The following is a 22,460-nucleotide window of genomic DNA, read 5'->3' as shown; positions in this document are numbered from 1 at the left end:
CCTCTCGTCCCTATGGACCACTTTAGTGTGTTTATTCCTTGGATGTTCCCAGACGTACCGCTTACAGCCGATGGCAGAAAAAAAATCTTGTTGGAGGCAACAAAGTTGTTTTGTTGTTTCTCTTTAATTCATTGTTTATCATTAATGTTACAAGAAAATTAAAGTTTTCACCTCCTCCAGTTTCCAGCGGTTGATGAGGCGTAGATATGCTCCCGGTCGGCCTGTGAATCTGTCAACAGAAGCAGTGGGTGTGTTATAAAGAATTAAAGCAGGAGCCTTACAAAGTCTACCTGTTAGAAAAGGTGACACATCTGGTTTCTTGTAAAAAGTTGTTTGTTAAAGAGTAACTAGGCAGTTTGGGCTTGCTTGTAGTACCCCCTAGTGTTCCATTAGTGAAATCAAAAGTTAAACGTATGTCCTTGCTGTGAGATCGTCTTTTAACACCTTATTCTAACAGCTGAAATGTCTCCTCAGCCTTCATTAGTGTCCACAGGAGAGTTCGCCACTAAATCAAACAAATCAGCTGTGTTCATGATCTAAAACATGCAGGGAACGTGCTGGAAGCAGACTGCAGCACCAGCTATGTCAGCTCCACTTTACTAAGTCTAATAGAGACTAGACCTGCACTCTGAAGTTGCAAGTGCGGTGTTCTGGCCAAAGAGGGTGGTGAGGGTCTGAGTGACATTTCACTAACCCTTTAAAGGGTCATTTTAGCAAATACTGGCTCAAGAAAATTGAAAATATGAAAAAAAATTGCACAGTGTAGCTAAAAAAAAAGCATAAATAATCAACTTAACACTCTTTGTGTCATTTGGAAATATTGGTACAACACCAACCAATGTTTATAATGCAATATCACTGATGCTTCCCACCTGGGCTTTACTGAACTAAAACTTATTGGATTTACTTTAATTTATTGTTTTCATAAAATTGTTGCTCACAAAAAGGCTGTTGCTCTCAAATCTTTGTCTGTCTTGCTGCTACAGGCATCTATTGCATCAGAAAGCACAACTGTATCATTTCTCCTGTGTTACATCTATTAGTGAGGTGTGCATTATTCCCCCTACCTTCCCAGAAAAAAGGCAATGTAGAAAGTTGAGCTGTTGAGGTTGACAAACTGAAAAAGGAACATCTTGAAGGTGAAACTATTCTCCCACTCAGACTCTGTTCTTGGCTGCTCTGTGGCCGACCAAAAGGATAAAGAGAAGTTACCACATGATCAGATTCATACAGGAACACAGAAAGTACTCTTTCACTGGATACACAAGTTTCCTTTAGTCTAATAACAACAACATATTTTATATCAATCTATTTAACACGGGTGCAGCATCTTACCCAAATTTGTGAGCAGAAGAGCAACTTTTTCATAAAGCTGTCAAAAAAAAACTTGGTTGAAAAGTTTCAGTAAAAGCAGGTTGAGATTCTTTTTCGGTGTGAATTCAGCTACTCTTATTTTTACTGCAGTAGCTCTGATTTCTTTTGTTGCTGCAGAAGTTGAAACTCACCACGTTGAGGAGCATGATGACACAGAAGTTGATGCAGACGGCCGTGCCCGTGGTGGCGACCTGAGAGTTGTTCCTGATGAGCGCCCAGCCGAAGGCGGCGAAGGTGCTGACGGTGATAACGCGGTAAATCACAATACCGAACACAGCTGCAATCACCACCAGAATCTGTAAAATGGAAAAATACCCTCTTACTTATACACAAACCCCATTTTTACAATATGAACAAACAGTTCAATTTGAGTTTTTTCATGCAAAACTTCAAATTATTGTTAAATAAATGTACTTTTATACCTCATTCCATCATGCATCACAAACAGGATCATTTATTCAAAATAATTTAAATAAACATGACCTTCATTTTAACTATGTGAAACTCACCATGAAGAATATCCCAGATGCTGAGACAAGGAGGCGACTGTATTTGTCGGTGAAGGCCTGGTACGGCTCAGGTTTCCCAGATATGGGATTCATCCTCTCCTTCTTGGAGTATTTGGCCTCAAACTGGGGTCGTACTTCATCCTGAGGTCCAGCGAAGTGAAACAAAAAGTGTAATTCCATTCTGATAAGGTTATTATTTTGTTGATCTGAAAGAACTCAACACATTTGTTGTTTTAACAGAATTTAATTTAACTGAGTAAACTTTCTGCATTTCAGCAGAATAGGTGTGTTTATTCAACATTTGTATTTCAGACCAGTTAAACACAGTTCTATTAGACAAATGTCATATGACCTGAACTACAATGAAATGCAGGAACTTAAATTCAGATTTGACTTGTGTTGTTTTTTTTTCAGAAAGAGCGGACCCGCTGACTGAGACCATGAAGAAACATTTTACCTCCTCCTCCTCCCAGTCGATCAGATCCCAGTCGTAAGCGAGGACAGCCCTGCGTCTTTTCCAGAACTCTAGGAAGACTGTTGCTGCAAAGCAGGACAAAGTAAAACGGGTTAACGGGATCTCTAATTACCCTCTGGGATTAATAAAGTATCTTTGAATTGAATTTGAATTGAATTAGCGTGCCTGAGTTATTTATTCCTGGGTTATAAAAAGTCACTTGGAGTCTTGGAGGTTTTAGATGGGCATCTCTCATCCCGATCCTGTCCCAGTCAACGTTCCAGCCTGCCTCCAGAGCCTTATCAGTGGCTCTTGTTGCAACCCCTTGAACCTTCTGCTCACCATTATGGACACTTTTAGTGCCTTTTGGATTTTTGCTTTTAGATTTGAATAATTTCCAACCCTTTTGTGTGCAGCACTTTGAGGCAACAGGTGTTGCAACTGAAATGTGCTATAGAAGTGCATTTTGACTTAACTTGACAAGATGAAGACACAATTTTTACAAATAGCGTCGCTATGTTTCAGATCTTTTAAAATGACTGATGAACAAAGAAAGTACAGAACGTACATTAGGCTGATGCATTAATGAGAAGGAATGATTTTTGTTTTTACATGTAATGATCTTAATCAGTAAAACATTTCAAATGTTAATTTATGGTAACACCAGATTAAAGAGTCCAGAGGGACGTGTTTGAGGTTATAAACGAGTGTTTTTCAGGCTTGAGGATTTGGGATTTGGGAAGGGTTTGAAATAGCTTCAGCTATTTTTTCTAATATTTGTGTTTCAGATGAGATTTTTTTCATCTGATTATGTAAACAAAACTGACATTCATTCATTTATTCATTTTAGAGCACATGTTGAAAAATAGATTTTTTATGTCTAAGGTCATTATAATGTATGCATGAATATGTACAATTAGGCAATAATTAGCTATTAGAATATGGTAAAAATTTGTAAAGATAAAATAATGGAGAAGCTGGATTCTAAAAAAAAACTCAGGAAGACCTTAAGAAATTCTGGAGAAATTTCTTGGAAGGAAATCATGATTTAAAATATTTGAAGAGTATTTTAATGTAACTACAACAAGTTTGTAACAGAAGAGCATTCAACTAAAACACCAAACACCAGAAATTGCATCAGATTTACATTAAAGTGAAATCAGAGCATTTCTGGGTTTAACTGCCAGAGCAAATAAACATAACTGGTGTGTTTTTGGCATGATTCATGATTTCTTCCTCCAGACCTGGTGGTGAGGCTCAGAGAGGCAGAACAAAGTCCTCAGATAGCTTACTTATTGGACTCAGTGCTAATCAGTGGCCTTTATCCTCTTTTTGAAACCACTCAGTTTGCTCATTATCACTGTTGTGTCCACATTCCCGTGGAACACACAGCAGGCTGAGATGTTTGGAGTGTGGAGGCTCAGCTGTCTGCATGGGGAGCCAACAGGGGAGCATTCTTCTGAAAAGCACAATGAGAGGATCTGCACCGATTTCCTGCTGCTGGTGAAGATTTCTCATTAGGACACAAACAGCACCGACAGGCACGGACTGTAAGGTCAGTATTTACATTATTTCCATCTGAATGTTTTACAGAAACCTAAAATATTTTCTCTGTACAGACTTTGATGTGTCTGTGCAGCTGTGAAAACAACTTTTGTCTTTTTTTGTCAAGGGTTTAAAAATCAAAACAGGCTGGGCCAATCCCTTCACACCGGTCTCACACGAGCACGTATTTATTTACAGTACTTTAGTTCTTTTTTGACCTGAATTAGTCCTGAGAAATGTTCTTTGTGTCATACATTTTAGTAGCAAAATTATTATGTATTTCATTCAAACAGTTTATTTTCTCATTATGTTGTTACTTAAAGCATTTATCTTTTTAAAGCTTGTTCACCGTTTTTTTTGTGTGTTGACCACGAGTCAGTAGGACTTCATAAACCCTCATATTATCTTAAATATCTACTAAATGTAAGCTAGATTGACTTAGTTATGACATTTAGCAAAACGAGTAGCAGAGTTTCAATTCCAAGACCTCAGATTTGATTTAATTTTAATTATTAATTGTTCTTACTTTGGAGAAGCTGGACCTCATAAATAGAGCTTTGTTTTTCATCAACAAACTGTTTATTTTCAATCAATCAATCAGTCAACCAGCCAATCAATCAATGAATCAATCAAAGAAACTTTATTTATATAGTGCCTTCCACTGCCTTTATGGAAGCCCAACACATGCAAAATAACAGGTTAATCAATAAAAGAGACAATTAAAATACAATCACAAGGCAGTCATACAAACGATGAAGAGGAAAATAGATCCGGCAGTCATCCGCATATAAATGAAACTTAAAATCATGCTGGCATAGGAGGACCTCCCGGGGTAGAGCTGGGCGATATGACCTAAAATCAATATCACGGTATATTGAGGATTTCACCTCCACAACGATAAATGGATAACTAAAAGTATGCACAAAAACAAAGGTTGTCCACTAGATAAGGCTGTCACATGTATTACATTGAGTCACATTTTTACGTGACTCAAGGTGGTACAGCTTCTTATGGGGACATGAACGTTGCCAACCTACACACATCTTTTCATTTTTTTATTATCAAATTTATTGACATGGGAAACATTATCTCGATAAAAAGTTGGGCGTTTTGATAACATTTCTGACTCTGTTACCCAGGGGCAACAGAGAGCAAATGAGAGGGGCCAAGAACGGAACCCTGTGGCACCCCCCACTACAGTTCCTCCCATTGTGATTAGGGCTTGTCAAGTCCTGCACTCTTTCGTGCCTTCCCACTTGAGAGGGATAAACATCCACCCAGAGTTGCGAAACTGGATTTCGCTCAGAGACTGAAACGATGCTTTACTTTTTGCTTTTATGTTTATTTTTCAGCATGTCACCTCGGGTCAGGTTACACCTGGTAAAGTTACACCTCAGAGTGGTGCATCACCTTTATTGTCCCTGTGGAACCCCTTCTGCTGAAGGTGGTTCCTACTATGAAAAAAATAAAGGAAAATCCAAGCTTGACTTGACAGGACTTCACCCACCATGACACAGAACCTCCTATTCTGAAGTCCGCAACTATTGTAGAACAACACAACTGAACTGTTGACTGTGTCAAAAGCCACTATTCAGTCTAATAACAATAGAACCACAGCTGCAACCTGATCTCTAGCTAAATAGATATCATTTTAAACCAGCAGCAACAGGGTGGTGTTCCTGATTGAAACACCTCAAACATATCAGATCGATCTAGAAAGGCCACCAACAGCTGATATTTTACTTGTTTACTGAGAACCTCATTAGCTCCCACCTTAGTGCGCAGTGCAGAGCTATTCTTCCTGAGGTCTCCTACATTTTAATTACAAACTTTTACCCCCCCCCCCCCCCCCCAAGAGCAAAAATCATAAAATCTAGGATTTGCATTCCATGCAACCATGGCTCTGTACAGCATACTCATGTTCTGCAGTACTCATGTACCTCGTGTGAGGTAGGGTTATGATTATCTTATAAACATTACAGCTTATCATAATTATTCTAGGTATTTTAGCGGTAATTTTGATTCTTATGAATGTTATCTGATGTCCAAATCAAATTCAGTCTGTTTTGAGAGACGAAGATGAAAGACAAACTGCCTCGACCCATCACCTCCCTGCCACGGAGCAGAAATCCATGAAAAAGTGTCACGTTTTTGAGGGATGTTAGAACCCAAAATGCAGAACCCAGGATGACACAAGGCAGGAGTGGATATGAAGAAAAAATCCATTTATTGTAGGATAAACAGAATTAAATCCAAAAAAAAAAAAAAGGCAGGGAGCCAAAATCCAAAAATCCAGAACATGAGAACCAAAGCCCACTTAGAGCACAAACTGGGGACGGGACAGGAAGCTCACACAGAGCACCAAAACAACACTGAACAAACAACAATGAACCGACCAGACAATGAGAAACAGACAGGACTTTATAGACTGGGGCATAATGGGAGGCAGATGAGCTGCAGGTGTGTGGGGAGAGAACCAGGTGAAGGCAATAACTAATCAGGGAGGAGGAGCAGGAAGGAACAGGGGAGGACACCGGACCTGGCTGGAGAAGAACACACACACACACACACACACACACACACACACACACACACACACACACACACACACACACACACACACACACACACACACACACACAAAGCTGGGGACAAAGAGGCTGGAGCTACAACTGGAGGGGCTGGGGATGACCTGAAAGACTACAAACAGAAGGCACATAAATAAGACGCAGACAAAGGACACATGAGGGCGCTAAGAGGGGAATCTAAAGAGGGATGGAGGACATCAGGAGACACATGGGGAAAGACGCAGACACAGACCATGACAAAAAGGATCCCCGACCAAGACCCGAGTACAGATACTGTTCAGAAAGGCAACATTCATGTTAGAAATAGTACATTTTTTTAAATTCATCTGGCAAACTGAATTAGGAGTCTACATCAAGAGTCACTATAATCATTAAAATAATAATAATAATAACAATAATAATAATAATAATAATAAAAATTAGATCAATTAAATAACTAGTTTAATTTGAGTTTCAAATTTTTGAATCAATCACATTCTAATTTACTGAGATTAATTAGTACATTAGTTGTGAGGATGAACAACTTTCTAGAAAGTTTGCTCCATTTGTTGTTTCTTAGAGCTTTTATCAGTTGTTGAAATGTTTTAATTCTGTTGTGGGGAATTAAACCTTTTATTTGAATGACAATTAAAGTACATATTTGACCTTTTTGTCCTAGCCTGATCAAAGGCTAACAAGGAGGAGTATCAGGGCTCTGTGATGGAGTCCATGCAGAATTCCAGCTTCTCTCGGATAGAGATCACCTTCTGGTCATCATCTGGTATGGTTACACTCATAAAAACTGCGTTTTGCTTTTTCTTCAACTTTTATTTCAAACAAACAAACCCAAACTATTTTTGTTTAGCCTCATTTCCCAGAGATGTATTTTAGATGTTGACCTTTTAAAATGGACCAAACACGTACAAAATATAATTTCTTGCATTGTAACTTTTACAGAGGTTGATTTTACATCTTCTTGTAGAAAAAGGTGTGAGTGTTGTGAGCTTTTTCAGTAGAGTGGGCCATTCCAGGTCAACAATTTCTCACACATCTTTCAACAAACTGAAGATATTTAGTCAACATTGTTTACAAAATCATGGCGTCATTATTACTCTACTTCACAGTCACATCAACCCTTTTTGCTGTGTTGCTGAGCTGAAGGCACTTTGTATCAAACAGTTTAAAGGTGTGGGGAAACCCGTTGAGTCAACACATTTGTAATGGTCTCCAGTAATAATGAAAGCCTTGTAAGTCGTACTCAGGGAAAAAAATATACCGGTGCACCATTTCTAGGAACTAGAAGTTGCTCTTATCACAAATGAGGTTCAGACAGGAGGTTTTGGCACAGAAATCATGTGCATAGACGCCCTGTGGACTGGCGCTGCCTATTAAACCTGCTGTAGTGGCCGGCCACCACCTTGGATGGGTCTCCATTTGTACCCAGTGTATTTATTTCTGCTGAGGAATGTGTTTACCTAAATAAAAGAACATTTTATCATGCTTTTGCACAAAATCAGACATATGGAATGGCATGATAGGCATAATATAATCATTATCCATTTTCCTCTGCTTATCCGGTGTTGGGTCGCAGGGGCAGCAGCCCAAGCAGGGAGTCCCAGACTTCCCTTTTCCCAGATACTTGGGCCGGCTTCTTCGGGGGAATCCCAAGGCATTCCTTGGCCAGCTGGGAGACATAGTCCCTCCACCGTGTCCTCGGTCTTCCTTTAGGTCTTTTCCCATTTGGACGTGCTCAGAAAACCTCCCCAGGGAGGAGGCCAGGAGGCATCCTGACCAGATGTCTGAGCCACCTCAACTGGCTCCTCTTGATGTGGAGGAGCAGCAGGTCTACTCCGAGCCTCTCCTGGATGACCCAGCTCCTCACCCTATCTCCAAGGGAGAGCCCAGACACCCTGCAAATAAAACATTTGGCCGCTTGTGTCTACAATCTTATTCTTTCGGTCATTATCCAAAGCTCGTAATCATAGGTGAGGGTAGGAATGCAGTTTGATCGGTAAATCAAGAGCTTTGCCTTCTGGCTCAGCTCTTTTTTCATCACGACAGACCGGTACGACGCCCGCATCACTGCAGATGCAGCACCAATCCACCTGTCGATTTTGTGTTCCAGCTTTCCCTCACTCGTGACCTAGACCCCGAGATACTTAAACTTCTTCACTTGGGCAGGACCTTATCCCTGACCTGGAGAAGGCCTGCTACTCCTTTCAGAATCAGAATCAGAATCAGAAGTTTTTTTTTCCATATGTGTGCCAAGTCACAACATTAGGAAATTGCTGCGGTATTTTGGTGCAGAAGGTAAGATAGAAAAAAATTAATTAAGAGATAAGCAAATATAAGAACTAATAAAACACTCATGATAAAATTATTAATGTAAAAAGTGGCAAGAATTAGAGAAGCAGCTATCTACTCCGTGTCTGTATTTATCTGAGTTCAATCTTTCCGATTGAAGACCATAGTCTCGGATTTAGAGGAGCTGATTCTCATCCCAGCTGCTTCACACTCGGCTGCGAACCGCTCCATTGAGAGCCAGAGCTCACGTTCTGATGAAGCCAACATGACCACATCATCAGCAAAAGGCAGAGGCTCAATCCTTAGGCCCCCCAAATGGTTCCCCTCAACACCTTTGTTACCATACAGTCTGTTTTCAATAGTACGCCGATTGTTGCAGCCTGTATAAAAACGGCCAAGTTGCTCACCCTGCATTGACTCCAGTTGGGCTTGGAGAGTGAGGGACCCATCCAATATGGCAGTGATGTTGTTATGCTCTCCAGCGCCCAATGAGGCGTCTAAGTGGTTCTGTCCGTGGATTTTGGAATCTTATTTTCTGATATTTGGGCATCTCACCTCTGACATCTCGACAAATAACACAAACCTAGAGGAATTTAGCTGTGTGATGAAGTTGCTAATGCTAATGGTTAGCTTCTACTAGTCGAGATGTTCTCTGCTGTTTCCTGGACGTTAAAAAAACAACCTCGTCATGAGCCAAGATGGGTGAGTCCATAAATGTTAAATGACAGCGTGATGTAGATCTGTCAGGCATTTCAAATTCTAGCGTTTAACCATCAGAAACTATTGCAGGAGATAGGTGTAGGAGACTATTTTCATGTTCAGCCTGCATGAAAAATTCTGAGTGACTGATTATTATGTGAAATAAGCATTAAAAAAATTATTTTCAGGGTTCCACATCTTTAAAAAAGTGAAACCTGATTTAAAAATAAAACACAAAATTTGTTTAACTTTTAATGTCTCAATGTTTGAATTAAAATTCTCCACAATGTGTCAACTTTCCTGTTGAGCCTGCTCATATTCTCATAGTCTTTATTAGAAGAGCTTTGAAATGTATAAATGTAATTGTCCAGAGTAGGATTCAGACCCAGTCTTGTTCCAATTCACCGTTAAACATTTATGAGGGGGAAACAGATTGGATGTCCTCTGGAGGGAGGACATTGTCCCAGCGCATGAATTATTAATACAGCGAGGCACTGCTTTTAGTATGGGTTTAGTTTTATTTTGTTTATCCACACTGGATATGAAGTATTCATCTACAGGTCGAACCCTTCTGCCTGTTCTCACCCTCAACAGTTAACAATGCCATTGTTGTGCTGGGCGTGCTGACCTTTGCCCTGCAGCTGTGTCTCCTTCTGCTCTTCATGCTGAGATGCTGGAGGTTTGACAACAGAGTTAAGGAGGCTCTGAAACACCCCGGCACCTTTATGAAGCTGAACAGTGAGCACTTTTTTACATCCGTTCATTTTACTAATTAGACAACTAATTATATTTTAGATTATAGAAAATGTGGTGCTCAGTTGTAAATATTTTAGTTGAATTTGTTAAGAATCTTTATATTAATTTGCTCCAAACCTTTCAAATGTACTGTAAATTAAAAACTGATTTCTTTTCTTTACAGAGCTGCATTGTAACCTTTACAAACAGCCTACCTGTTGGCATTGTGCTGATGCTGCTGGAGCTTCTTACCTTACCTCCTATACCACGGAGGATGAATATGATCGCTCTGATCCTCCACTTGCTCCTTCTATACCCTGGGACCTTGTTCAGAGCTGAGCAGCTTTAGGAACTTTAAACCTGATTTATGATTAAACTTTTTGTGGCATCAGTTTATCAACATAAAGTGTGCTTAGTGCGTATGTAGTCTATGGTTGTGCCAAATCATAACAAAATGACTGTTGTGAATTAATGAACTGTCCGAGAAATCACATTTTAATTTTAATTTTAATGAAACTATTATTAAAGACTTTCCTTCTCATTCCACAAAACATCAGTAAGGATTGGAGATCAAGGGCAAAACACACTGACACTGTGCACATGATGCACAGAAATTACACCTTCACATTTTTCCAGGATGTCCCCCCAGCACCCGTCCCCACCTTCCACCATCACACACTGTAGAGCATCTGGAAAATAATTTCTATTTCTGAACATCAGTGTTGCTGAGAACACACACAGTTATATTTTGGTAGTCTGCATTTAATAGTGTGGTAAAATAATTTGTGCTCATATGTCTCATATCGCTCTTTGTTTTCAAGCTAAACCAAGTCGTTTTATTGAAGGGTCACAATATTGTTCCATTATTGTAGCTTTTACACACACACACACACACACACACACACACACACACACACACACACACACACACACACACACACACACACACACACACACACACACACACACACACACACTATATATATACAGGTGCTGGCCAGTAAATTAGAATATCATCAAAAGGTTGAAAATATTTCAGTAATTCCATTCAAAACGTGAAACTTGTACATTATATTCATGCAATGCACACAGACCAATGTATTTCCAATGTTCATTACATTTAAATTTGATATTCATAAGTGACAACTAATGAAAACTCCAAATTTGGTATCTCAAAAAATTAGAATATTCTGAAAAGGCTGAATATAGAAGACACCTGCTGCCACTCTAATCAGCTGATTTACTCAAAACACCTGCAAAGGCCTTTAAAAGGTCCCTCAGTCTTGTTTTGAAGGCCCCACAATCATGGGGAAGACTTCTGACTTAACAGCTGTCCAAAAGACAATCATTGACACCTTGCACAAGGAGGGCAAGACACAAAAGGTGATTGCTAAAGAAGCTGGCTGTTCGCAGAGCTCTGTGTCCAAGCACATTAACAGACAGGCGAAGGGACGGAAAAAATGTGGTAGAAAAAAGTGTACAAGCTCTAGGGATAACCGCACCCTGCAGAGAATTGTGACGACAAACCCATTCAAAAATGTGGGGGAGATCCACAAAGAGTGGACTGCAGCTGGAGTCAGCGCTTCAAGAACCACCACGAGGAGACTCATGAAAGACATGGGATTCAGGTGTCGCATTCCGTGTGTCAAGCCACTCTTGAACAAGAAACAACGCAAGAAGCGTCTCGCCTGGGCCAAGGACAAAAAGGACTGGACTGATGCTGAGTGGTCCAAAGTTATGTTTTCTGATGAAAGCAAGTTCTGCATTTCCTTTGGAAATCAAGGACCCAGAGTCTGGAGGAAGAGCGGAGAAGCACAGAATCCACGTTGCATGAGGTCCAGTGTAAAGTTTCCACCGTCAGTGATGGTGTGGGGTGCCATGTCATCTGCCGGTGTTGGCCCACTCTGTTTCCTGAGGTCCAGGGTCAATGCAGCCGTCTACCAGGAAGTTTTAGAGCACTTCATGCTTCCTGCTGCTGACCAACTTTATGGGGATGCAGACTTCACCTTTCAACAGGACTTGGCACCTGCACACAGTGCCAAAACCACCAGCACCTGGTTCAAGGACCATGGTATCCCTGTCCTTGATTGGCCAGCAAACTCGCCTGACCATAACCCCATAGAAAATCTATGGGGTATTGTGAAGCGGAGGATGCAATACGCTAGACCCAACAATGCAGAGGAGCTGAAGACGACTATCAGAGCAACCTGGGCTCTCATAACACCTGAGCAGTGCCACAGACTGATCGAGTCCATGCCACGCCGCATTACTGCAGTTATTGAGGCAAAAGGAGCCCCGACTAAGTATTGAGTGCTATACATGCACATTCTTTTCATGTTCATTCTTTTCAGTTGGCCAACATTAGAGAAACAAACATTTTTTCATTGGCCTTTAGAATATTCTAATTTTCTGAGATACCAGATTTGATGTTTTCATTGGTTGTCACCTATAAATATCAAAATTAAACGTAATAAACATCGGAAATACATTGGTCTGTGTGCATTGCATGAATATAATGTACAAGTTTCACGTTTTGAATGGAATTACTGAAATATTTTCAACCTTTTGATGATATTCTAATTTTCTGGCCAGCACCTGTATACATGTGTGTGTGTGTGTATATATATATATATATATATATATATATATATATATATATATATATATATATATATATATATATATATATATGATTTAATAGCTTATTCTTATGAAGAATTTCCCATTTTACCATAAGAATATTGACAATTTTATTTGGATTTTAGCTCTTCATTGAGAAAGTGTTTTCAGTACTCACAGGCTTTTATTGTTTGTAAATTCAGCCCTGGTGTTTGTCAATAGCAAAATTAGAAATGACACATTTAGTTCCTTTGCTCCTTTCATAATGCTGCTACTGCTTTTGAATCTTTCTTAAACTTAAATATATGCATTTTTAATTATTTTTATTTTTTAAAGAGTTTTCTAATATTTTTCCAATTGGATTTAGTTCTTTGCTGTAAATCACTTTGTTTTTCACCCATTCGAAGTGCCTTATAAATAAAGTTTGAGTGATCGAGATTCAAATCTTGTCCAAACAAGTAAGTGTTTCCAGGCAAAAGTCACATAAAATAAATGTGTTAAAAAGTTTTGCAGCTCAACTGCTTGATAGAGCATCTTTTAGTCACTTTATCTTCATGAAATCTGCACTGAACTTAAAATCTACAGAATATACAAAAAATATAGATTTTTTAAAACTCAGTTAAAAAAACACAATTATGGTATTTCATAAAAACATCTAATGACCAATTAGAGCTAAATATCTTTAAACATTCATTAGTATATAAACATACAGCAGAAAAGTGAGAACTATGTGAATCAAAAAGACAACATACAGACTACGACCCCTTGTATTGAAGTGGAAATAACATGGCTTGAAACATATAGGAGCCAGCCACCAGGGGGCGCTCATTTGTATTAGCTTCAACTTTCAGGCTCGATTAAGAACGAAATAGCTAACCATTAGAAATTCATCACTAGTACTAATCCTCACATATTGGACCAGCTTAAATTTTAACATATTTTAGGTATTTTCTTTAACTTCCAGCTGATAAATCCAGCTGAACGTTGATATTTTAGGAAATAGAATGATGTAACAAAAACTCACCCCAAACTGCCATAAATACAGCAAAGAAAACTGTTGCTCCATTGTCAAACAGATGGGTCACCTTAATCAAAGACAGGGCATTGTTGAGGCAAATGTCTAAGTTTGAGAAAATGTCTAATTTGCTACGAGTGTACCTTTGCATAGATGCAGCTGTCTGACAGTCTCAGGTAGGGGCAGTACTGGTCACAAATGGGGCACATGATGATGTCAGTAGCCTGGCAAATTTCTTTGCTGGAGAAACACCAAGTGGGAAAAAAAATCATTGACAGTACCCCGATATCCCATATCTCATGTCCTTTAGCCAATAAAACATGTTGTTCACCTGTTTGGGGAGTAGAGGGGAGCAGAAAACGGCAGAATTTGGAGTCTTGTCTCCTGATATTTCAACATCGTTCCTCTGATTGGCTAACAGCAATGTGGCTCTACCACTGACTTCTTTTGCTATGCAATATTGATGTTTTATGTCTACAAAGAACTCCAGCCTGGAGGAGTTCTGCTCTGTGGTGGAGTTGCTAATGGTGAGCTTCTGCAAGCCAAGACGTTCTCTGCTGTTTGCTGGACGCTAATACAACAACAGCCTTGCCCATCGTGAGTCAAGATGGGTGAGTCCATGAATGTTGATCTTCATTGTGACGTAGATCTGAGTGGCTTTACAAATCTGAGCACTTGCTTGTCTTTTTTCTATTGGGGGCTAATGCAGAAAATGGAGGTAGAAGACTATTTTCAGTTTTCGCCTGAATGTTAAACTCCGAGTGATCGATCATATTTAAAAAATAACAAGTAAAACAGTTAAGCCAAAACAGTGACGAGAAACCTACCAATTTAAAAAAACTAGTAAAAGTATAGTTGTCATATCAACCAGAAGAAGCTTGCTGATGCCTGCAAAGACTGTTTAGTTTAGGTGAGGTTTGCTAAAAGACCTTTCATCACATTTCAGTCAGTGTGTACCGTATTTTCCGGAGTATAAGCCGCTACTTTTCCCACGCTTTGAACGCAGCTTATAATGAGGTGCGGCTTTAAAAGGATGGATGCTGGAAAGGAGTTCTACGGAAAGCGCCCTGGAGGATTTTTTCACAGTAAAACGGCGCTGCGTGTTTTCACAGCTTCACCCTGGGATGATGACAGCAACACGGAGAGCGACACTGACAGTTAAACTACGTTTTCAATTCAGTAGATATCTGCGGCCTTTAGCCTGATGCGGCTTTTATTGAAGTGCGCTCTAAAGTCTGGAAATTACGGTAATTTATACATGAGAATGTCTGTTTACCTTCACCCATTTGTGGAAGAGAAAAAAGGTGCAATAAAGTGAAATGCACTTTCTATTCTTGATTAAAAAATATACAGGTTGTATGCTGAATAATAAATCCACCCTTAAACAAGAATCCTATTCATCCCATAAGAAACCATGATTGCTCTTAAAGAATGGATGTGAAACAGCAGTGGGTTCAACAAGGCTTTTTCATCCTTACAAAAGCAGAATACACCCAAAAGCCTCAGAAGATTGTTCACTCATGAAAACCAAATCAAGCCAAACAGAGAGGCAGTGTTTACCTGACTGGGCAGTGCTCCAGAGTAAAAACCCCATACAGGAATACGAGCAGGCCAACAACAGCTGCAGGAAACAGCATCCCCGTGTACCAGCCCAGCCACGCGAAGTACAGAGAAATCTTCTCCCCAAAATACCTCCTGCAAACAAACAAAAGAACACAAGTGCATTCGTCATCGTTCTGAAAATCATGCATTTGATAAGTCAAAACCACTTGTCTTCAAACTAACACAAGACTTATCAATATTCAGTTTTGCTGTTGATTTCTTTCTTATTTTTATTTATTTATTTCATTTTTGCAAAGACTGGTCTGTAACTGTGATATTGGTTTCATCTCTGGACCATTAACAGGTCTATGACCCAGGACAAACCCTGCAACCATTGTCATGTCTCACCAAAGTCTTCTTTACATAATGTTGGTAAGACTTTGATATCAGCTTTTTGGTGCAACACTGCAGGTTTAACAGGCTTCAGCAGCTGAATGCATCGAAGACAAATTTGAAAACAGCACTTTTGGAAAATCTTTGGACTAGCTGATATCCTTCCTCTCCCCACTATTCGAGGAGACGTCCTGGAGCTTAGAAAAGTAAAATAGCTGGGTCTGTGGAGATGTGACATCACCGCAATGTGATTGGATGTTGGTTCTAATTAAGCATCATATGAGTTGGTCCATGACTGAAATCAATATGATAGTTACAGATGGTCAATGTGACGTAAAATATGAGCAGCACCTGATGAGGTCCAGCGGTTGGTACTTGTACCAGACCCCCCACCAGGCCCAGCATTCATACAGCAGGTGCCGATGGTTCTCCGCTCCATGCGTTCTGATGGAGTTCTTGCTGTGATACCAACCCTGTTGGAGGCATGACACAGACGTCTAACCTACTCGATGTAGAAACTCTAAATGAAAAACCCACTGATTATTTCCAGCAGGAATTCACAGTTTAAAACAGGAGGTGGAAGTGAGTTGGTGAATCTCTTTGAGGGAAGATCAGCCTAATTACCTCATGAAGAGGGAAAGCTGCCTCATACGAGTTGTTGCTCAAAAGACGATTGAGCCCTGCAGTCAGAGATGAGAGGAAACACACATCAGATGTATGTTGCTGAAAGTCAAGCAGGATGTGACAAACTGGCACGCGTACTTTTATAGAAAAAGCAAACAGGGCTAGATTTGACACATTAATTACAGGAAGTATAAAATTTGAGCATGTCATGAGAGCAAAGGCAAAGCACACCGCAGGGATCAAAGAGCTACAAAAGTGAAGAGATTCTTACATTAAACACTAAATGGTAAATGGAAAAAAAAAACATGAATGTTATTTTTTTTATCTTATTCTATATTTTTACTTGTCTTGTTTAAACGTTTCCTGCACCCAAAACAACACAGAGCCAAACTGACCCATTTTATTTTTCCCTTCTTCGTATTTGACCCGCTGAAGGATGTGGTGGATGATACGACTTCTAGTGGCGTTGTTAAAAAATGTTTCTTTGTTGTGGATGATGAAACTGCAATAAAAGGAACGAATGGGACAATCAGTGGTGTGTGACTGATATTTGAGGCTGTTTATTTTTAAACGTAAGAGAAGAGATGAAAACTCACTGATGGATCCTCGACCGACTGAAGGGGGCAGTAAAGCTTTCATTCTCCTCCAGGTAGGGCAGAGTGTTGCTGTCAAATTTCATGGGTTTGCGAGGAAGCCATCCTCGAAACTGGTTGATGCGCTTCTCCATCCTGCAAGAGAAGCTCGTATTATTGATGCAACAGTGAATCATAGCTCTGAAAATTTGCAACTGTTTTTACTATTCAAATGAAGACTAGGCAGTTTTAGCTTGCTTTCAGCACCCCCTAGTGTTCATTTAGTAGAACTAAAAGCAAAACTTATCTCCCCGCTGTGTGCTCGTCTTTTTGACACCTTAATCTAACAGCAAAAATGTCTGCCAACCTTCATTAGTGTCTACAGGAGTGATTCATCACTAAATTAAACAAATCAGCTGTGTTCATGATCTAAAACAAGCAGGAAACGTGCAGGCACTCCAAAGTTGCAAGTGTGGTATTCTGGCCACAGAAGACGGTGAGGGTCTGAGTGACATTTCATTAACCCTTTAAAGGGTCCTTTTAGCACATACTGGCTCAAGAAGTTTATTTTAAAATATGAAATAGTTGCAAAGTATGCCTTTAACCAACCGGCTCAAAAACTTGTGCCTTCGATGCATGTAGAAGATCTTCCTCCTGAGAATGATTGAAATAAAGAATTTAGAACAAAACAAATAACAAGACAACAGGTTTGCAATGCTAAAACAGCTTTGATTCAGTTTTCCTGATGTCAGAATTGACATTACTAAAGCGGGAGCTCTACGAAAATACATAAAAACAAACTGGAGACAAATAGGCATACAGGTCGCATCACCCTGCTTTTATTTTGGTACATAGACATGTCACTTAGAGTTTGCACGTATATGTAGATGCAGACGATTATGAGTAGATTTTAAATATTTATGTTTGTTTAATGTTAATTCTAAATGTTTATGTTCACCTTCATGATTAGAAGCTAAATTTGGTCCAATATGTCTGTCTCTATCTTGACCGGTGCAAATTTCTCCTGCCTTAACCGATTGCTAGGTTTCTCACGAACACTGATGTCATATCACCCCCATCCTTGCCAGTCTACACTGGATTCCAGAGCAATACAGGATTACATTTTGGTGGTGGTCGGAGGGACCGGTGGCGCCAGTGCTTGGCAGCCTCGCCTCTGTCAGTTTGCCCCAGGGCAGCTGTGGCTACATTGTAGCTCGTCCCCACCAGTGTGTGAATGTGTGTGTGAATGGGTGAATGACTGATTGTATTGTAAAGCGCCTTGAGGGCTTCCAAGACTCTAGAAGGCGCTATATCAAATACAGGACATTTACCATTTACCGTTTTACATTCAAGATTCCAGCGATGGGGAATTGTGGCATCAATGAGTCATCTCTGCGCCATGTTTTTCTTCAGTTCAGCAACTAAACCAGGTGATTTCGATCAGTGGAGGGAATGAACCTCGTTCAGTTGCTGAGCAGAACAAAATCATGGCATGGAGTTCACTTGTTGGTGCCACAGTTCTCATCTCTGCAAGATTCTCACCTTTTTCTATAACGCCCTAGCAGTTCTTCCCCTCCGTATCCTTAGCCTTACACCCCAGCCTGTTCAATTCGATCTGCTGACCTCAGCCTCCTCATGGTACCAAGGAGGTCCAACAAATCTCATGGGGATCAAGCTTTCTCTCACACAGCCCCCAACGCACTACCCCTGCACATCCAGAAGGCATAATCTCTAAATGAATTTAAAACACGACTAAAAACCCACTACTTCAGCATTGCTTTTGGCTCTCTCCCATCGGTTCCCTGTTATTGTAGCCTACTCTACACTTAGTCATGCTTTAATCTTTGGCTTTTAAATGTTCTTATTTATTATGTTATGATATTTTCCACTCTGTGGTCTGTCTTTGTCGTTTGTACTTGCCTAGACTTGACCACCACTTTTGTAACCTTTTAACTTTGTATGCACAGTGCTTTGATCAGCTGCAACACTGTTTTAAAACGTGCTCTGTAAATAAAAGATGGATGGATGGGTTTTCTGTATAGAAATCCCACTTTGCAGGACCTTTTTCAGCCATCACCGTTATTATCAAAGTCCTTTTCTAAGAAGAAACTGACCTTTTTGTGTTTTGGACCAAACACTATAAGAATAATTAATGTAAGCAAGTACAAATGGCAGAAGAAACTGCAGGGGTGAATATCTGTTGAGAGACATCTGAATCGGATCAAAAATTTCATCCAGCTGGGTATTTAGTTTTGTAGATGGTAAAACTGGAAAGGTGATGAGATAAAATTAAAAGTTCAGACTTCATTTGGGCAGTTTAAGTGGTTTTATGACCAACAGTGGGAACAAAATGTCATGCTGACCCAGACAAATGAAAGAAATGTCCACTGTTAACATCTTTCCCATTTGTGTCCCCGTGATGTTTTGTCTTTCACATAAATAGGAAGTGTAAAAGCCTACAAACAACTGATTGTTTCTGTTACACACTCAGCAGATCACCATCTAAGTCTCACCTGAAAGGCATGCGGATGTTCATGAGTTCTGCGTAGCGACAGAGGACATCCCATGGCGCGTGAAGCTTCAGGAAGATCACATCACTGTTTGTTAAGGAAGCCTGGAAGGGAAAGAAAAAACAAGATGAGGTCAAAATCACCGTCTTTTGTTCAAAAGTCTTACTTCTCATTATCCTGTGCTGACTGAGTGAGTGAGTGGGAGTCTGTTCAGAGAGTTAAAACTCAGGAGCACACTGCAAATAGACCTAAAATAACTGAATGACTCCATAGAAGAAACTCCCACAAGTGGGCTGTAGGTTGTCACCGTCTTACTCTACTGCTGTAAGTGAACATTATCTTCATGCTGCAGCATCCGAGAGTTAACACAGTTCAGGAAATATCCACATTTTTGTTTCTGCTTTCAGAAGCTCGAGAGCTAATCTAGTAGGGCCGTGCCATCCTGGGAAAAATCTGTATTATTCTGGACAACGGTGAAGCCCTGAATGTTTAACATGACTCCACATTTGGTTCAGAAACACAATGCATGCAGCTAAAAGCTAACCGTTTGGTGTGGTTCGTCAAATTAAGAGTGTCACCCTAAACACACACACACACACACACACACACACACACACACACACACACACACACACACACACACACACACACACACACACACACACACACACATACACACACAAGTTCTATTAAGTATAACCAGTGAAAGTCAGACATTGCTTTTTAACCCTTCCATTGACCGAAGGGTACCATCAGATTTGTCCACATCTGTAGAAGTCGTCTCTCGGTAGGACGCACAGTGTTCTATTATCTCTGTTTACTTACCAAAGATGTTTTTTTTCTCATTCAGTTGATTATTTTCTATGAAATGGGGGGACATTTTTTTGTTATCACCAATAGGTGTCATATTGTTCTTTTAGCAGATGTTTCTAATTATGTAAACCCTAAAATATCTTGAGTTCACATTATAAAATGAACCCAGATGGTTGATGTTAGTTGGCTTTCATCAGTCTATGCTTTCGTTCTTTTTTAAACACAGAAACAGTTTTGTTTACCTGTTTGTAGCTACAAACAGGTAAACAAAACTGTTTCTGTGTTTAAAAAAGAACGAAAGCATGGATTTACAAAGACACAGCAAGAACACACCTAAGATTTCATCAGTCTAGTTAACAAACTTTTGAATCCTCACAAATCAGGGTAACTAAGGACTCATTTTGAGTATCTGTTGATTTTGGACAACCTTGATGTTTCGCTGTGACGTAGTCTGTCTTAAAATGTGGACTTGGAAGGATGCGGCCCCTGGAATTAGCCAAAGCCACTAACTGGATTTACTGCACAAACCTAGCAGCAACAGTAGAGCCGATCATCAGAAGATCTTATGAAACACATGCTAAAAACACTCATTTGTAATTTGCACTGGAAAATACATGAAGATGAAAGACACAAGTTGGGCCTGTTTAATTCACCCATCAGCTCCAGAAGCTCCAGACTTCATGCTGGTCCAACATTCTGTATTTTCTTACATTTTTCAGAAGATAATGTAGAAGTCTGTAGTGTGTATGTGCTATTCTCATCATGTAAGTAATTCGTTACCTCTTTTTCCATGTGTAAGCCTTCGGCACGAATGTTACGCTCAAATACCTCCCTCTTCTCTGACTGGGAGCTGGACTTCCTGTAAACCAGGATGTAGTCTATACGGCTCTTCCCATCGCTGAAGCAAAGTTTAATGGATTTACTTTTACCCTAAGTAAAATAAACAAAAGAACAAAAATTCAGATTCATTTGACTTTTTTATTTTAAGACATACTAAAGTGGCACCAGTCACCTCTTGGATGCATGAATCAGACTTGGTGTTTTCATCAAGGATGCTGCTGTGGGTTCCAGGGTTCTGGAGGGTGGAGTCATCGTCTCTGGAGGAACTGCTGACACAATCTGACCTTTCCTTCTTCAGCAGCAGCTTCAAGTCTTTCACAGCTGAACAGAAGTTCACCAACAAAACAGATACAATTTTAGTGTTGTGATGAACAATTTTCCATCTGAAGTAAAAGATGTTTTTGTTCACTTTGCTCTCAGACAGCAGGTTTGGTTCCTAGAGCTTCTAAGTAGAACGGGAAGCAGAGCTTTCGGTACTCAGATTCATCTATTGTGAAACCAGTTCCCAGTTTCCATCCTTGAGGATTGAGACTAGTTTATGAAAAATGTCATATGTTTAGCTTTGTTTATCCCAGCTCATCCCTTTAGTTATGCTGCGATTGGTATAGACTGCTGGAGGATACACCGACCTCAGTTCCTCACTCTGCTGTCTGTACGTTCCATGTTTGCATTCAAAGCTTTTGCTGTCATTAACTTTGTTTATCTTCCACTGAAATGGCAGTTTGGTCCGTGTCTCCTTCCTGTCCTTTAGAGCCTGGTTCTGGTTCTGAAGGTAGAAGTAACTTTTACTTTCTACTGTCCCTCATTGTAATTTGCTGCTCACAATAAAGGATTGTGTTAAAGGTGTGAAACACTTGTTTAATCAATACATTTGTAGTGGTCTCTAGTAGGAACGAATGCCTTGTAAGTCGTACACAGGGAACAAAAAACACCGGTGCACCATTTCCAGGAACTAGAAGTGAGCCACATCACAGCTGAGATTCCGACAGCAGGTTTTGGAGCCTTATTTCCTGATCGTTGAACTGCTCGCCTCAGATCGGCTAACAGCAACGCGTCTCTACCACTGACTTGCAATGTGGACGTTTTATCTCCACAAGCCTGGAGGAGTTCTGCCAGGTGGTGAAGTAGCTAATGCCAACAATTAGCTTCTATAAGCCAAGACGTTTTCGCTGGTTCTTAGATGCTAAACCAACACCAGCCTTCTCCGTAGTGAGTCAAGATGTGTGAGTCTGTGAATGTTAAATGACAGTGTGATGTAGATCTGTCAGGATTTTCAAATCCTAGTTTCACTGTCTATATTCTTTCAGAAGTTAATGCAGGAGATTGATGTAGGAGACTATTTTCC

General features: G+C 40.0%; 1 protein-coding gene across 2 annotated transcripts in view; it reads right to left on the bottom strand.

Moving 5' to 3' along the window:
- The window catches only part of LOC107382964 (anoctamin-4), a 101,317-nt gene that overhangs the window by 14,547 nt on the left and 64,310 nt on the right, over positions 1 to 22,460 (bottom strand). For both annotated transcript variants that reach the window (XM_054739510.2, XM_054739511.2), the window contains 17 exons: positions 21,288 to 21,436; positions 21,056 to 21,205; positions 19,466 to 19,566; positions 17,562 to 17,606; positions 16,977 to 17,108; positions 16,776 to 16,882; positions 16,381 to 16,436; positions 16,108 to 16,229; positions 15,382 to 15,516; positions 13,965 to 14,061; positions 13,831 to 13,891; positions 2,341 to 2,423; positions 1,884 to 2,024; positions 1,506 to 1,670; positions 1,336 to 1,372; positions 1,068 to 1,179; positions 172 to 229 (listed from right to left, as the gene is read on the bottom strand). In XM_054739510.2, the coding sequence (XP_054595485.2) occupies positions 172 to 229; positions 1,068 to 1,179; positions 1,336 to 1,372; positions 1,506 to 1,670; positions 1,884 to 2,024; positions 2,341 to 2,423; positions 13,831 to 13,891; positions 13,965 to 14,061; positions 15,382 to 15,516; positions 16,108 to 16,229; positions 16,381 to 16,436; positions 16,776 to 16,882; positions 16,977 to 17,108; positions 17,562 to 17,606; positions 19,466 to 19,566; positions 21,056 to 21,205; positions 21,288 to 21,436 (1,751 nt within the window). The remainder of the gene's footprint in view (positions 1 to 171; positions 230 to 1,067; positions 1,180 to 1,335; positions 1,373 to 1,505; positions 1,671 to 1,883; positions 2,025 to 2,340; positions 2,424 to 13,830; positions 13,892 to 13,964; positions 14,062 to 15,381; positions 15,517 to 16,107; positions 16,230 to 16,380; positions 16,437 to 16,775; positions 16,883 to 16,976; positions 17,109 to 17,561; positions 17,607 to 19,465; positions 19,567 to 21,055; positions 21,206 to 21,287; positions 21,437 to 22,460) is intronic.

The sequence above is a fragment of the Nothobranchius furzeri genome, chromosome 1 (assembly GCF_043380555.1).
Source record: "Nothobranchius furzeri strain GRZ-AD chromosome 1, NfurGRZ-RIMD1, whole genome shotgun sequence".
In the NCBI taxonomy this organism is placed as follows: domain Eukaryota; kingdom Metazoa; phylum Chordata; class Actinopteri; order Cyprinodontiformes; family Nothobranchiidae; genus Nothobranchius; species Nothobranchius furzeri.
This window is presented reverse-complemented; position numbering and strand designations above follow the sequence as displayed.